The 18,271-nt window shown below is 35.2% G+C and overlaps 2 protein-coding genes across 2 annotated transcripts; both read left to right on the forward strand.

Annotated features, from left to right (window-relative positions):
- Positions 1–1,368: 1,368 nt before the first annotated feature.
- LOC110114967 lies at positions 1,369–1,829 on the forward strand. The gene has a single exon (XM_020848041.2). It carries the CDS (start codon positions 1,423–1,425, stop codon positions 1,720–1,722), a length of 300 nt encoding a protein of 99 aa, XP_020703700.1. The 5' UTR covers positions 1,369–1,422; the 3' UTR covers positions 1,723–1,829.
- A 7,114-nt stretch (positions 1,830–8,943) lies between these two features.
- Positions 8,944–17,785, forward strand: LOC110114962 (protein transport protein Sec61 subunit alpha). Its single transcript, XM_020848037.2, has 7 exons — positions 8,944–9,104; positions 9,206–9,593; positions 14,386–14,613; positions 15,089–15,443; positions 15,524–15,648; positions 15,831–15,966; positions 17,108–17,785. The coding sequence occupies exons 2-7, from the start codon at positions 9,250–9,252 to the stop codon at positions 17,345–17,347; spliced, it is 1,428 nt and encodes a 475-aa protein (XP_020703696.1). The 5' UTR covers positions 8,944–9,104; positions 9,206–9,249; the 3' UTR covers positions 17,348–17,785.
- Positions 17,786–18,271: the final 486 nt, after the last annotated feature.

The raw sequence follows: 18,271 nt of genomic DNA on the forward strand, positions 1-18,271 counted from the left end.
ATTGGGGTGCCATTATCCAAAGTACAAGAAATAAGATTACGAGAAAGAATGGAGAAGTGAAAGTTGGATATGTTTCTAGCTAAGGGGGAATGATTTGGAAATTGAGAGGATTATGTATGCCATCATCAATAAGAATGATATACATCATCATCACTAGCTTTGAATCATGTTATCAAAACCAACATTTATATTAGACTTATTCATCTATGGTCTTCTCTATACAGGAGAATGACCGAGATTTATTGAAGAAAACTCAAATGCATCAAGGCTATTTTAGTTTTCATCATAGATTTCGCTTTCCACACTTTATGTCTACTATATTGTATTAATCCACTCTCAAATTATGGGAATGAGTATCATTTGTAACCGACGACATATACTAGTTGAATCATTTCAATGGATCAGACCTCATATTTTTCTCGCTTATTGGATTTTCTGCATAAAAACTCAAATGTCATTTGCAACTTTTTTTATTTATGAGTGATGAACCTTTATAAAAGCTAATATGTTAAATAATTTCTCTCTCCACAATGAATATTCTAACACGCAACATTATTATATGAAATAGATTATTTAAACTTCTTTTTTATTAAACTTAGATAGTTATTGTGACATACATTTTTCTTAAGACTTGTCCAAATCATATCAAGCTATCAAATTTTCAATAAACGACCATTCTCTTGTGCTCATCTTATAATATCTGTACTTTATTGTTTTTGTATCAATGTGTTCATATGTATGCACCATTACGTGGATAAAAATATCTGCATAAATTAACATCCTATATTAATAAAACTAAAGCTTCATTTGGGACGACTTTCTTATTTCTTTGTAAAGCTATTATTTAGTACAAAAATCTCTTGAAAGTAGAAAAAAATAGTGGTCTAAAATTGTCCCAAATGAAGCCTAAATTTCATAGAATCAAGCATTGCGTGATGAATACATTCTCATTAATAATATATATGATATAATCATATATATTGCTATAATAAAACTTGTATATAGTTCCCAAATGAAGCTATAATAAAATCAAGATTTATATAGAAACCTCACATCGAGCCGCCTTTGTTTTAAGAAAATAAATAAAATATCATTGAATCCCTATCACATCATCATTCCTTCCCTTCCTTACACGCAAAAGAATCATAGCCTTCAAAATAATTCATGAAACTTCTACAATAAATTCATTACAAGTGACTAATAACCTAATCCCTTAAATAACATTATCAACAAAAACATCCACCACAAATTCAATGCCACATACATGAACAAAATTGATGAGCAAATGGTATGTGGCCCCTAATAATTGATTTTACACAATCAATCAACTTGCATGTGACCTTATCTCACCTATAAATACATCTCACCCTCTTAGCATTACAAAGAAGAAAAAGGTTAAAGAGAGTGATCATCATCATTTCAATGGCGCTGAGATGGTTCCTTCAAGCAACAAGCATGATGATCGTCGGAAAATCAACTGATCACGATGTTGAAGTGGAACCAGCGATACAGAAAAAGAAGTTATTTAAGGTGAGGAATTTCGGGTGCGAGGGATTTAAGATGCCGCTTCACTATCCAAGATACAAAAAGGTAGATTATGAGAGGATGGATGAGTGGAAGTTGGATATGTTGTTGAAGGAATATGGTTTGGAAGTTGAGGGATCTTTGGATGAGAAGAAATCATTTGTCATGGGGACTTTTTTGTGGCCTGATCAGTTCTAAGATATTATTACGCATTATTGATATATCTTAGTCAATGATATATGCATGTTCATAATATAGGATGAGTTAATCTTAATCGTAGATTTTATAAGAAATATTTTCCTTTCGTTTGTATCTCCTATGGCTTCATTTGGGATGGCTTTTTTATTGTTTCTTAAAATAACTTTTTAGTATAAAAATAAATTTTTGTGTACTAAAAAGCTGCTTTAAGGAGCAATAAAAAAGTCTTCCCAAACAAAGCCTATATGAGTAAGTTTATTAAGATTTTCTAATTTTTATTTGCTAGTGTGGAAGTAGTAATTAAAATAATATATGTTGATAATTATGAGAGTACTGTTATCATTCTATTTTTTGTTGCTTGTTTTTTTGTAAAATATTTATTTTTACTATTTTCAAAATATTTTTCATTTATATTATTATTTTATGTATTTTTTTTCCAGTTCAAATATTTTTTTTGCACTTCTGGTCTCAAGATCACCACATAATTGTTATTAATGCCCTTAGCCTTTAGGGTATTAAGATTTTCTACTTTTTATTTGCCAGTGTGGAAGTAGTAATTAATTAAAATAATATATGTTGCTAATTATGAGAGTACTGTTATCATTCTATTTTTTGTTGCTTTTTTTTTTAAATATTTATTTTTACTATTTTCAAAATATTTTTCATTTATATTATTATTTTATGTATTTTTTTTCCAGTTCAAATATTTTTTTTGCACTTCTGGTCTCAAGATCACCACATAATTGTTATTAATGCCCTTAGCCTTTAGGGATTTAATTTCACTTTTTGAAAAGAATCATGATTATCCTCAAATTTTAAAATATAAGACTTGATATATAATAAAAATTATTCCATCATTTTCTATATTATTAGAAAAAAAAAACATGCTCGACTCAGATGCACTTTTTTTTTTTTAATTCGCTCCATAGGATTTTTCCATATTAAAAAGAAAAGTAGAGAAATTGGTTTATTATTTTTCTTTTATATTTTTTTACTTTCTCTTTATTGAGAAAATTGGGAGAATTTGAGCTCAGATGAGTATGTTTTTGTGTTAAAAAATTAAGTGTCAAAATATAAGTACAATATAAATGAGATTTAATTTTGAAAATTTGTATCAATTAAATTAAAAAATATAATATTTTGATAATAATATTGTGTGCTTAGAGTCAAAATGAGTGACTTGATGAGAGAAATCTAATGAGTTTTTCTTTTATGGGAAATCCCATGGAAGGGGCCTTCGCGTTAATACCAAAATAGAATTACAAGACCTTATAAAGGTTATCAAGCCCTCTAGAAATACAACAATTGAATCAAAACCTATAGGCCTCGAGAACCAACTAATTACATAAAACAAACAACAGAATCTAAAAAAAACAAGCAACAAGAGCCCCCAAAGCCACAGGCAATCGATCGTGTAGCCATGAAAGCAATTCCAAAACCATCCAAACAGCCACCCAAAGAAACCCGCAGCTAGCACAAGCCGGAGGAGTACAAAGAATAACCAAGTGCAAAACAACAACAAAACCAACACCAAAACCAACACCAAAACCAAACAAAAACAAACCCAAGCACATCGCCAAACCAACAAACCAACCACCAAAATAAAAAATCCAACACTTAACAGCCACCCAGAACCTAAAGGAATTACAAAGAGAACTTTTTCAATTTCCGTCTACACCTTTTCTCACCTCCCTGAGACATAGTTTTCTCATTGATACCACCAACACTTAAATTATACAAAGCAAGTTCCCCCTCAGTCCCTTTCAAATCCTCCCCAACACCACAAGGGGAGGAAAAAGCGTCATCAAGCCAGTCAATTTGGTCTGAACAATTACCCAACAATTGAGCACGCAAAGCTTCATTCGTTATAAGAGAAACCGACACATCAATGAAAGGCACATTCACTAGCACAAGTTCCAATGGAACTAAAAGAGATTCAGTCGAAATCTCAACAACACCATTAGCATTCTCAATAGCCCCACCCGCAACCTACCCATCAACACCCACAGTATCTGCCCCATCCTCCAAAAGAACAAAATTAATAGCTTGATCCGCCACCATATCATTAGAAACCTCAACATCCTCACCTACAGCCTGCCCATCAACAACCAAAGCACAAACTCTGTCCTCCAAAAAAACAAAATTACCAGTAAGATCTGAATAGCCCCAACCTCATTACCAACAGTGAGGGAATCATCAGGAGAAGAAGTTAAGTTAACAAAGCAATTATTGGCACCCAACAAAACATTATTGCCTTCTTTGAAATTAGAACCAATAATCACAGGCACATCAGCACTTGAATATAATTAACTAAATATCGCTCTGTTGTAATAGAATTAAAATATTAATATGTAAAGAATATTACACAATCAAGGGGATAATTAATAAGAAACATGTAATTAAATGTTTTAATTTTTAGTTTAAATAATTAGAATATTTTCTTCATAAATTTACAAATATATCAAGCTTTTTATATAATTGAGGAGATTATGATGATATCAAAATAATAATTCTAGAGGAGAAAATTCAAAACCCTAACATATTTATCATTCACATTAGTGTAATCATTCTAACTATACTATGTTGAATAGTGTTTTCCCTTTAAAAAAATTCATCACATAAGAAGCAACATGCCTCATTAGAGGTGCTTTCAACTTATTTTGTATGTGTAAATGGATGATTTGCCAAACAACAAAAATGACAACTTTAAATCCTACATAATCTTAAATCTCTTTCCTTCTCTCTTTTACCTTAATTATAAGATTTACTAAATCCGAGAGTTTAGCAGACTTACAGAATTTAGCGAACATGAAGCACTAGAGAAAGGTGTGGCAACAACCTATTCTTCTGCCAGCTTAAGGTCGCAAGAGTAACCGACCAAAGGTGAAGCAAGAATGAGAAGTACAACCTATGGAAAGATGGTACCTAACAAGAAATAGTGAAATACAGCTACAATTCTACTTCACATGAAGCCGAAGCAACAACGAAGAAATGGTGATGATGAAAATCAAAGAAAATAAAAATTATAGAAATACAAAGATAATGTCAGAGAAGAAGACTGCCTACTTTTGGTGTAAGTGATTCAAGTTGACTCGTGGGATGACTCAAGTTTGGCTCGATAAATGACTAATGAACTAACAAGTCAAGCTTGAGGTAGTCTTGACAACTTGTTTGCTCGCAAGCTAGCTCGTTTAAAAAATATGAATATAAAATGCATTAAAGATATATTATAGTTGTAAAAAAATATTTATAAATTATATCCAAGTTTCTGATTTTAAGTTATTCTTCATTATTTTTCTTCTAATTTTTAATTATGTTAATGATGAATTTATTATAATAATTACTTGAATCATATGCAGTTTTTTTTCTTTCAAAATAAACGAGTTAGCTCAAACTCATAAAATAAAGCTCAAGTTTGAGCGCTTGAACTCAATCAATTACTCAAGCTCAAGCCTCTAGTGCCTCTCAAGCTTGACTTAACTCTTTTACTCCCCTAACATGACATCCTAAAATGTTATATATATTTATATATATTGTTAGGTTGATAATTAATTATAATATTTATATGTAATAAGTACAATTTAATTAACCTAATTAAAAATTATAAAAAAAATATAAAGATTATTTGGTCTTTCCTTTTTTGGGTGCTATTGCTGAATAGCCCGTTTACTTTAAGTTCTTTTTGTAATGGTAGTTCAAGGATCTGCCGGCTCGTAGGAGTTCTTTTTTCTTTTTGGAATGTAGCTCGTTTGAGCATTAGGGAGCTGGCGGAGCCTTTTAAGGATTTTGTAACCGTTGTTTTACATGAACACGTAGGCCCCTATCGCCGGGTTTAACCTTAAAAAAATAAATAAATAAACAAATAAATAAATAAATGGATTCAAATCATTTTTGTTTCATTGTCCTCAAATTTGGTGGACATTGGAGTGAGGTGCAAGGTCAGGCTCGAATGAAGTAAGTGGGTGGAAGTTAGAAAACCTTAAAGCTTTGGACATATGAAATCAGTTTGTTGTTGCTAAAAGAACGAGTTGAAGCACTTTGTCATTGGCTAACGGGTCAACCATTCGATTTACACTATCATGTTAATGGAACCTCACCTAAGAATTACATGTGGGTTTCAAGCGATTTGGATGTAGTTGACATGCTTGACAGTTTTTATGAAAGGAATAGAATTGAGGTGGCGATTGCAATGAAATGTCACAAGAAGATATGTCCCAATCACAGAACATTCAAATTAAAATGACAACCAATTAACTGAAATGCATGAGTTCAGGTCAAGAATCAGAGAAAATAATGATATTGTAGTAGATGATCTGTGCGATGAGTTTTTTATACCTCAAACTAATGAGGCAATAGTCTATGTGTTAGTTTATGGTTTAAGGATTCCCAAAGTTTCAAACAAACAGTTAGGTCTAATGTAATTTACAGAATTATGCTTGTTGCGGACGAGAATATACGCAGCGATAGAGTAAAAAAGTTTCTGTCTCAGCGTGTACAGATATCCAGCACACAAACATGAGAGAAATAAAAACATTAGGTTTTTTACGTGGAAAATCCTGAAAAGGGAAAATCACGGGATCACGCCCAGTTGAAATAATTTCACTTGTATTTGCTTGAGATACAAGAAGCTGGCTAGTTCTTAAAATTTAGGACAAACATATTACAATGATTCACTTCTGGATTGAAATCCAGTTACAAACAAGTTGTGTATTCGAGCTGAATTCAGAGTCACATAGAATTCCGGCGTCACTTGGGCAGAATTCCGACGTCACTTGGGCGTCGGGCAGAATCCCGGCGTCACTTGTGCGTCGGGCAGAATTTCGGCGTCACTTGGGTAGAATTTCAACTTTACTAGGGCGTCAGGAAGAATTTCGGTGTCACTTGGGCATCAGGAAGAATTTCGGTAATGATCGAGGAGGAGCTTCTTCCCTCATTCTCTTCTCTTCTTCTTCTTCCTTGGGTCCACTCTCAAGAGAAATGAGGGGCTATTTATAGTTTAGGGTTTAGGATGGCATGACCCGTAAATAGGAGGAGGATTAAGGACAAAGGTGGAGTGGTTCGGATGGACAACCGATATTCAATCCATTGATCGTGGACCATTTGTCAAACCTTTGAAGATCTTAATGATATCAGAATTCGTCGATTTTGGGCTCGTTGGATTTGTCTCATTGAGCCGCTCGATTCGACTATAAGCAAGTCATGTTTGGAAACTGTTTGGTAATTCAAATTGTGGTTTGAACCTTCCAACATCGCTTCGGGTCTTCGATTCGGACTCATTTGGGTTCAGATCGAGTTAAATTTGGTGTCGTTGAGTTTGTATTTCTGAGACTCTCAGTTTGACTATAAGTTTGATGAAATCAGAGTTCAGGTGATCCCAAATATAATTTTTGAAGTTTCCTGCTTGATTTTGCCTCGAGATTTGTGCCCCCATCAAGATAATTTTTTGATGATAAATCAATGCTAAAAAAATAAAAGGCTAGTGACAAATCCAAAAGAGCAGTTACGTTTATTGACTTTGAATTTTATTCCGCGGCTTGCATTCCACAGAATTCTGCGGCTATTCATTCAAATTAATATGACAGTAATCACAATTTTACAACATTCTGTAGCATTTTAATTGTCATAGTAGAAATTGCATTACACAAAGGTATTCTCTGCTATTCATTCAAAATTTCTCATTGAAAAAAACAATATATTAATAAGACAAACGGTCAAATGAAAAAGTGAATCAACAAGTACAATTATAGCTTGTGAGCAGAGATTTCACAGCGACCATTACAATCAAAGTTAGAATAACCACGATCACCAACAAGATTTTTATTTGTAAAAGCTCGGCTTTAATTGAAACAACTTGAGTTGGGCTGGAATCAGCAACTTGTACACTACCACGCGAATTCATATAATACGGCAAATCATTTAGTTAATCACACCATCGAAAAAACGACAATCGTCTTTTGATCTATTCCGGGCGCATATATATAATTTTCTTCCATAACAACACGAATTGTATGACGTATATATTGTGCATTGCAAATTGCAATGACAATATATTTGATTACTTGGGTTTCTGATTGGCGTCACCGAGGAGCTCGAACTCATTGTAGAATGATTTTACAGCTTGAGAATCAATAAAAATACACATTCAAAATAAAAAATAAAGAATTTCAGTAATGCATAGCACTAAAGCTGATAATTCAGTCATCAAATATTTGTAATAATGAATAAAATCCATTTTTTTATATATGGATCAATGAAATTCAGATTCATATAGTTTCAGTTAAACATTTGCACTACTCCTTTCTATTCCTGAAGGGCGGCTATATTCAACTTTCATAAGTTCTCCCTCATCTACAGTGAACATAGCACTTCATATCTAAATTCCTAACGGGCTTCCTACTTCCTAAAGGCTCCCTTATTTACGAGTAATTATTGTGTACGGATACAAAATGTGTTCAGAGACCAATAAAAATGTGCCACATCACTAGGTGCTCGGTACCGCGTTCGGTACTGACAGCGGTACCGCTCGGTACCCTGTACGGACATAATAATTTTTCCTCATTTACAGATGATTTTGGTTGGCTCCCGTAGGTGAGCCGTGGAGAAGGCAAAGAGTACATGATTTGAGAAAAAAAGAGCAAATTACAACTAAGACATTCATATGGTGAAAAAAAATCAGAACCATCCATCATTCATGAAATGAAAAACACGAAAAGCAAACCTTGCTGATCTTTGAATGCGAAGGAGAAGATGCAAGGCCAAGGGAGATACGATGCGTGCGAAACCTTCAAATGCGACAGAGAAAGCGAGGGTTTGGACGGCGAAAATACTCTCTCGCATTCAAAAGGAAGATGAAGCGCATATAATGCTTTTTTTTGCACAGAGCTTAAAAGGTGTGAGAGAATAGATGAAAATGAGAATTTAAGTGGTATATAAATAAATATGATAATTTGAATGTGAATATGTATTTTTAATATTTTGAAAGGTTATGTATATAAAAATCCCTTTACTAAATTCAGATTTACAAATATATTAAATCCTACTTTGCAACCAAACAATTTGTAATTTTCAAATTTTAAATCCAGTGTTGTAGTAATCACCATTTATGGACAATTAAAAAACGTGTGTATAAAAGATCCGAGTTTCCCGAGTCACACTCCGAGTTACACACGATTCTCACGATCGCACCCAGTCGTCTCGAAAGAAAAGGGCAGAGATCTGAACTCAGCGTCCTCTCCGTTCGTCCAGATCGTGAAGCCCATCTCCGCTGTTTCGGCAACGATTTTGTCATCCACCGTCAAATATTTTGAGAAGAGAGATCTGGTTCTCTGCTGCGTCGTCTTCTTCATCTCTTATATCTGATACGCCTTTGCTGCTATTCTAGGGTTTTCTTTCATCCTGATTTTTATGTTTCGATCTCTTTTTTTTGGATGTATTATTGTTGATCTGTTTATTTTACTTTTTTTATTTAATTCAATTTTGGTAGATTCGTTGAATCGGATTATCGGTTTACATTGATCTGTGAAGAAAATGGCGGGAGGGTTTAGGGTGCTGCATCTGGTGAGGCCTTTTCTGGCGATCTTGCCGGAGGTGGAGACTGCGGATCGGAAGATACCATTCAGGGAGAAGGTCATCTACACGGTGATATCGCTTTTTATTTTTCTGGTCTGTAGTCAGCTTCCTCTCTATGGCATCCACTCTACCACCGGCGCGGATCCGTTTTACTGGATGCGTGTCATCCTTGCGTCCAACCGAGGAACTGTTATGGAGTTGGGTATTACTCCTATTGTGACATCTGGACTGGTTATGCAGCTGTTGGCTGGATCCAAGATCATCGAAGTCGATAATAGCGTGAGAGAGGATCGCGCTCTGTTGTAAGTGGTTGCTTTGCTTGAGAATCTAATTTCTGATTTATCCTTAAGTATCTAAAAATCGTTAAAATTTATGCGTTATTGACTTGCTATGACTGCTGGATGATCCTTTTTCCTCATTTTTCGCTTATAAGGGATCGCCACTTTGTTTAGAAATTTTTTCTTATAAGAATTAATATTTGTTTATCTTCTTCTATGGCTAATCTTTCGCTGCATTGCTAGCCTATCCACACCACACTGCCATTACCATGTATATATATCATCTTCGTCGATGTTGGAGACTCTGTTCTCCATTGCCAGTGTATTTCAAGGGAGAAGGGAAGGGGGATAGGAAAGCAAAAAGATAATGCCAAAAAGATTGTGAGAGACCATATGCAAGCATGTATCTAGATCTTCAAGGGGAAGTGGGGTTGCTAGAACCCATTGGGATTGGATGTCACACGGCCCTAACAAGATTCCATACGTAAGTATTGGATATGGTATAGGATCCTGCAACCTAGTAAGATCTTGGTTTGATTGTTGGATTCTTGCATGGTCTTGTGCAATCTTGCAGGATCCTTGCAAGTTCATTGAGCTTTAATTTTTCTCATCGAGCTGCTGGGAGCATTGAGAATAGTTGTGGTATAGTTGTTGGCATGAGCTCGGTAGCTGTAATGGATGGCTGGCAAGGGATTTGATCTCACACAAAATTATATATTTGCGTATTCTTCATCATTGCTAGGTTATTCTGGCCATATCATTGTGATGGGTATGCAAGTGAACTCCACTGTTGGTAGTAACTGGTTCGTAGTTACAAATTAAGAGCATCCATTCCCAGTTTTTCAAGTCCTAAATTAATGACTAGATTTGTGGAAATCTAGGTATATCAATACCTGGGTTACATCTTGCAACCTAGTTTTGGTTGTTACACCCCCCAATATAGTCTTTATATTATCATGTTACGACAACAACTACTACAACATCAAGCCTTTTTCCCACTAGGTGGGGTTTGTAATAATATTATCATATTAGAATAGAAAAAAATATTATAATAAAAGACAGACTGTTGGAAATTGAACCATTAACATTACCTTATATGCTTTATTCATGCAACTTTGGTATTATCATTCAGTTTCACTTTGATTCAATAATATTTTTATCATCATCTATAAGTTAGTTATAAGTGGACGTGCAAATCATAATTGTATAGGAGGTATCCCAACTCTAACCAATAAGGCCATGAACCATGGTCCAAGGTCACATATATGCATCGTTGTGCTCTATATTCATTATTAATTTACATAAATGAATCATACAAGGTATTCTTATTCAATATCAAGCTTGAATAATTTGCCATCAACGAGATACCATGGTAATAAATTCTTCTCCTCATTGATGTTAAAGATACAGAATCTCTAGGATACACCCGTTGATACCCTATAACATAAGGTTCCTCACTTCCTCTATACAGTAACAAAAGTAATTATTATTTTTGGATTTATCAATCAATGGCCAACCTTTTGACATTAGATGGAACCTCATCGCCATACACATGCACAAACCCCTGTTAGATTGGTGCTCTTTCACCCACAATAAGGGAAACTAGTCTCTATCGCCAAGCTTTGACACTATACCATAGGAAGTCTTGAGAACTGCCTAGTAAAATTGCTGGTCCCGACATCTGTGTTAACCAATCACAAACCAAGCATAAATCATTTACCACAAATGCATGAGCTCAACCTCACAGCAAGATGCATGTTCTATTATTTTGAAAGATAATAAGATGACAGGCTCACAAGCTGCAATAAGATCATAGTGTGCATGCTTTTATTTATCTAGTAACCAATTATATAATTACCATCAATCAAAATAATCATCACCAAATATTATTCTTAGAAGAAATCCCCTTATCATCTAAATCTAAGATCTATACACAAAGTTATTGTCTATTAATGTTACTATTTACAGATTAAAAAAAAAAAGCCCAGCAAATTACATGGATAGAAAACCATAAATCAAGAAGGTTAAATCCAGGAAAGATTATGAATTCTTAGAAAAATATTCCATAAGTCAAAATTTGTGCAAATTTGACACCAATCTTAATGTTTCCTAGCTCTTTGTTCTACACCTTCCTTCTACGCAGTCTGATGAGGTCATCGATCAACGGTTCAGACACGTGTATCGCCGGAAGCATCGCCGATCGATGGCCACGATTCAGAGCTTATATTTTTAGTTATTCATGCATTTTCAGTTTTCAGTATTCCTGTTTTACCCTTGTGTGTGAGTGAGTCATGTTGGGGCCCCGAGGGCGATTTAGTCATTATTTATGCTTTTATTTTCTTGTATCTCATGACCTATATATAGGGGTCATGTATCATTGTATGAGACTAATGAATTATTGAATGAAAATTTGGTTTCGTTTCTTCTTACTCTTCTTGCGTGAGAGCTAGAGAGAAGTGAGAGAGAGAGCCCAAGGTGAGGGCCAAAAGCAACACCCATCAGTCATTGGAAGAGTCCGTGACTCGTGGCTTATCCTCGTCATTCCGCTCTTCTTCGTTTTCCCCAAACCCGCCGGCCAAAATTTCAGTTTTGAAATTCTAAAACTCCCTCCCCCTCTATTAGCCGCCGGCCTCCTCATTAATGGGCCCCATGAATGCCCATTAATTACCCCTTAATTCTCTTGCTAATTTGGAACCAATTTCAAATGTCTTTCCCTCCAATTCACACAAATTCTGAAAATTAATTTCAGATTTGTGTAACTCCCTCTCTCCCTTGCTTAACCTAATTCCCCTTCACCCCATCCACCCGCCCACTCCTCCCCTGTCTTGGCCGACCGCCCCTCTCACTCCCTCTCGTGGGAAATTTCAGCAAGAGGAAGAGACGACGGCACCTCTCTCCCTAATTCTCTTCAATGTTGAATGGCGGATCCCGAGCTTGAGTGGGGTCTAGTGTTCAACGCCGACGGGAGCATCAATATCCTACGGTCACCTTGCTTCGACGTAGGATTTGAAGACGAAACCACCGTAGAAGAGTACTTGGAAAGAGTCGTACCAATCCTTGCGAGCATCTACGACCGGAAATTTGCAAAGCACACTTGGAGTCTCGAAAGTCCAGCATTCACGCCCTCCGCGTCATCGTCGGCCTCTCCGTGGCTCAAGACCCTTGGCATCGCAACCTTCCTCGTGGCATCGTATGGTGTGCTGAAATTCTTCTCCCGCAAAGCCTAGTATAGTTGAGTGAGTATTTCCCCAAGGTGAACTTCTCGTTATTAAATGGCGGATTGTTGTAATAGCTTTTAGTGTTGCTACTATTTTTTATTATCTGAAAGTTTTGGCTAATCTACATACTTCTTCGCCTAAGCTAGTTGATAACTACGAAATTTTAATGATTTTCTTGCTATCGCCATAAGTTATTAGTTGTAATTTCTTTGCCAACTCAATTTTAATTTCTTACAAAGCTCCTTGCATTTGGTATCACATCACAGTCACCATAGAAAATCTTAATAAGGTTTCTACAACTAGCTAAACCTATTTAAATAAAGTACTACCAAAAAATTACCTCAAAATATCTGACAATCCTTAATAAAGATATAACAATCAATGCATATGTTCACAGTGATAAAATTTCTTCACGCAAGCATATAAATGCTTGGATCACAACTTAGACGTATGAATGCCTATGTTTTTTGGAAACTTAGGAAGTATTGAACATGCTTCCTTATGTTTTCTGCATGTTTATTTGATCTTGGGATTCCTTTTCTGTAATGAAATATACATAAGACTGTATAGAAGTAAACATATTTCAAATTCTACCAATGCAATTTATTATTTTGCTTGTATAATCGTTACATGATCCAATGATGGCATTCCTACAATTTGTGTTTGTTTTGATGTGGGTAGGTGTCATGTTTTCCCTCTATTCATTTGGGATCTTATATATAAATAGTTCCCTTAAATAGTGGTAAAGGTAGATTTTCCTCATGGTGTCTTAGAATCTGCAAAACCTTCTTCTCTATCATTAAATCCTGAAAACTTCCCTTCAACAAAGTTCACAATTCGACAATAAAAGGTAGGATAATTCTCAAAAGAAAAGTAGGATAATTGGCTTGTGTTGTATGGTATTGGAGAATGAGGAATAGGTGGAAAGAACCAGAAGCACGGCTTCCAAATAGGGCCTATGTGGAAGAAACTCGCTGGTATGAGGGTGGGCTGGATAGAAAGGGAGGAGTTCATGAATAAGAGAGTAAGAGGGAGATGGCTGCTAACTTTTGGTAATTCTACTTGTGTTTTAATCAGGAAGGATGGCTTATGGATCTTTGATTAAGATCCACAAGGAGAATGTGACTCTTGAAGATGGCGTAATAACCGGTCCTGGGTAAAAGTTTGCTTGGACTCTGGCCGAAACAAGGATATTGGCTGTGTTAACTGGTGTTTAGCATTTGTTTTACAATTTTTAAGATCCACCATTTTGTTTTAAAATTTTTAATTTGGGCATGTTTTATGCATACTTTACATTCTCCCTAGTATATTTTGACATATACAAGATCTTAAAGTTTAGCATCAGAACACTGGGGAATGGAGTGGAGGCATGCATGTCTTTGTGCCTTATATCATTTACAATATGATTTGTATTACAGCTGTCTCTAAATAGCAGTTTTATGACCTTATGTTCATTAATGAATTTCATTTTGTGGAATTCATAATCCATTTTTTTCATGTTCAGCTTTAGTTTAAACTTTTTAATTGCATGAATATGCTTGTAAAACCTTCTTTCGTTTAGGTCTTTAGATTATGAACTTATAGCTAGTTTTTGTCAGGAATGGTGCCCAGAAGTTACTTGGCATTCTAATTGCCATCGGAGAGGCAGTGGCCTATGTCCTATCTGGGATGTATGGTAGTGTCAGCCAGCTTGGTGCTGGAAATGCTATATTGATAATCCTTCAGCTTTGCTTTGCCGGTATCATTGTCATTTGCTTAGACGAACTACTCCAAAAGGGTTATGGTCTTGGATCCGGTATTTCACTTTTCATAGCCACCAACATATGGTAATTTTTTGTTTGTCTTATTTCTTTTCATCTTAGGGGGTGTTTGGTATCGGATTTGTCCGTCGTTTTTAATAGGATTTAGCGTAAATCAGCTAAACGCAATCCACGCCGCTGTAAATCCGGTAAATTCGTAAATTCCGTAAATTCAGGATTTACGGATTTACGCATAAATCCGGTAATCCTAATCTCATTCCTATTTGGATTTAACGCGACTTACAGTTGCGGAACTTCTTCTCGCGGCGCCTGTGTCGATATGTGTTGCCAAACAACTTCTCTAGATTTAACAGGATTTAAAATTTGTCATGCCAAACACTTTTCAGGATTTATGAGCGTAGGATTTGCTAAATCCGGATTTACATGATTTAGTAAATCCTACTAAAATTGAATCCAATCATATACCAAACAACTTCTTAGTGTAATTTGAATGACAGCAAAGTCTAGTGTATTAAACATGAAATTTCAAATATTCTTGCAGCGAAAATATCATCTGGAAGGCATTTAGTCCTACCACCATTAACACTGGGAGGGGTGCGGAATTTGAGGGTGCAGTTATTGCATTGTTCCATTTACTTATTACTCGATCGGACAAGGTCCGGGCCCTGCGAGAAGCTTTTTATCGGCAAAATCTCCCAAATGTGACCAATCTGCTTGCTACTGTTTTGGTGTTCCTCATTGTCATATATTTCCAAGGATTTCGAGTGGTTCTACCAGTTAGGTCCAAGAATGCTCGTGGCCAGCAGGGTTCTTATCCGATCAAGTTATTTTACACTTCTAACATGCCTATTATCTTGCAGTCTGCGCTTGTTTCCAACTTGTATTTCATTTCTCAGGTATTTGGTCTTAATCTTTTTTAGGTTGTACTGTTAATCCTAAGTTTAAAAATATCCTTTTCTTTCTGTACTTCTTGCAGTTGCTTTATAGGAGATACAGTGGAAATTTCCTCGTAAATCTACTGGGTACATGGAAGGAATCCGAGTATTCTGGCCAATCTGTACCTGTTGGTGGTATAGCTTATTACATTACAGCTCCGTCGAGGTGATTGGATTTTCTTCTTTTATTTTCTTAATTTTTTTAGGTGTTTTGGGCCTTAATATTCTCTTGCACTTCTTTGTAGTCATGTATTATAGCCTAGTCCTCTTTTTCTGTACTTTTAAGTGTCTTTCCCTGTAATTTTCAAGACAATTACATAGCTTTTATGTTGGAATTCTGTATTGCAGTCTGGCGGATATGGCTGCAAATCCATTCCATGCTCTTTTTTACATAGTTTTTATGCTATCTGCATGCGCACTTTTCTCAAAAACTTGGATCGAGGTATCTGGATCATCAGCAAGAGACGTGGCTAAGCAGCTCAAGGTATTTTTCAGTATTCTTCATTTATAAAACAGTTGTAACTTGCCACGCATAGATTTTTTTTTTAAAGCAATTTTCATAAAATAAACGGGTCTTGTTTGATCGTCTAAAACATCAACCTTTTGATGACCCTGTTAGGAGAGTAGATACATTAGATTCGCTTGTGTTAAGAAAAATAGAGGTAGACCTAAAAAGATTTTGTTAGAAAATATTAGAAATGATATTTTATTTATTAGATTTAAATGTGAATTTGACTCTTAGTATGACACAATGAATGAAAGACTTACTCAAAAAATATTAAAAATGATCTTTTTATTATTAGATTTATCAAGCAAAGTCCCAGTGGCATCCATTTTTTAAGTTTTATACATGTTATTATCCCTCAGGATGAATGTGATATGACCGGAAAAGTGGTAATCGTGAGTTGCCTGTTTTGTGCTTAATGGCTCGTCACAAATTCAAGGCTAGTCTAATTTTTTATTCAAATTTGGAGATTTATATTTTTTTTCTTCCCGTCTAATTTTTTTCATAATCATTATTTTCAGAAAATGAAATTTATTAATCGGTAATGAATTTTATGGACTATGCTAGGATTCTACAAAGGAATGTTTGATGTGTACCACAAAATCACAAGTGGGACAGTGTCTACCCTTTTATGAGTAGAATTTTTATTGGGTTTGGAGTGCGGACGTAGCTCTATGTCCACAACCCTGTAACATCACGTCACGTGGAGCCCACCATTACCCCACAATTCTAATAACCACGTGTTTTTTTTTACAGCACGGCCCGACGACCTACCCTCCTCGCCCTATTCATGAAAATTAAAAAACAAAAAACTTTAATATTTCAAATATGTCACTCATATATTCATTCTTATCATTCATACCATCATATAAACTTTAATATTTCATTCCATGCACACATATTTATTCTATGATTGGTAGATATGTAATATTAAAATTGTAGATGTTAGATATGTAAATAGCATGAAATAAAGTGGGTATGTATGTAAATCCGCCTATTTTTTTAACAAAAGTTTGTTAATGGAACATACAGTTGTAGTAAGAAATAATTGCCCTTGCCCTTGCCCTTGCCCTTGCCCTTGCTATATATATATTTTTTTTTTGGGGAAAAAATGTTGCAGGAACAACAAATGGTAATGCCAGGCCATCGGGAATCCAATCTACAGAAGGAGCTGAACCGTTACATTCCAACCGCTGCTGCTTTTGGAGGCATGTGCATTGGAGCTCTAACAGTTGTGGCAGATTTCATGGGAGCAATTGGTTCAGGGACTGGCATTCTTCTTGCCGTGACTATCATATATCAATATTTTGAGACTTTTGAAAAGGAGAGAGCAACCGAACTTGGCTTCTTTGGCCTATAGCCTCCAATTGAAGAGAGATTATTCTATGCGAAATCTGAATGTATTCGGAGATGAATCCGGACGCGCCAAATCACCGGATGCACTGGGCCCCAGTGATTCGCCTCCGAACATGTTCGGATTCCGCACAGAATAATTTTTCCCCAATTGAAAGTCTCTCCTTTCACCATTGCTAGTCAAACTTGGCTTCTTTGGCCTTCTCAATACCAATTATAGAGTTTAAACTGTAGTGCAGCTTATTTCATCATATTTTTTCAAGCAGCAGAAGCTACTTTTAAAGTCTTTAGATTTACCGTTCTGTAAGCAAATTGAGATTATATGGACTTGGAGAGAGAGGTCGGCGTGCTCATGTTGTTCACAGAGCTGTTGTTGATTTACTCTCCATCGATCTTGTTTTGTTGTGTTATTATTTTGGAAGTATTCATTTCTATTGAATTGATATGAAGTACAGTGTTTGATAGGATGGAAAATATTTTATTTAATTTGTTTATTTGTAATTAATTTTGAATATAAGAAAAATATCACCTTTTAATTTTGAATTAATCACAGTGCGGCCCGACGACCTGACCCGTCATATTCATGATTTTTTTAAAAAAAAAAACTTTAATATTTCAAATATGTCACTCATATATACATTCTTACCATCCATACCACCCTATAAACTTTAATATTTCATTCCATGCACACATATTTATTCTATGAGTGGTAGGTAAGTAATATTAAAATTTTAGATATTAGATATGTAAATAGCATGAAATAAAGTGGGTATGTATGTAAATCCCCCTATTATTTTTAACAAAAGTTTGTTAATGGAACATACAGTTGTAGTAAGAAATAATTTCCCTTCGCCCTTCTGTTTTTTGGGAAAAAATGTTGCAGGAACAACAAATGGTAATGCCAGGCCATCGGGAATCCAATCTACAGAAG

This window comes from Dendrobium catenatum, unplaced genomic scaffold (assembly GCF_001605985.2).
Source record: "Dendrobium catenatum unplaced genomic scaffold, ASM160598v2 fragScaff_scaffold_211, whole genome shotgun sequence".
NCBI classification, from domain to species: domain Eukaryota; kingdom Viridiplantae; phylum Streptophyta; class Magnoliopsida; order Asparagales; family Orchidaceae; genus Dendrobium; species Dendrobium catenatum.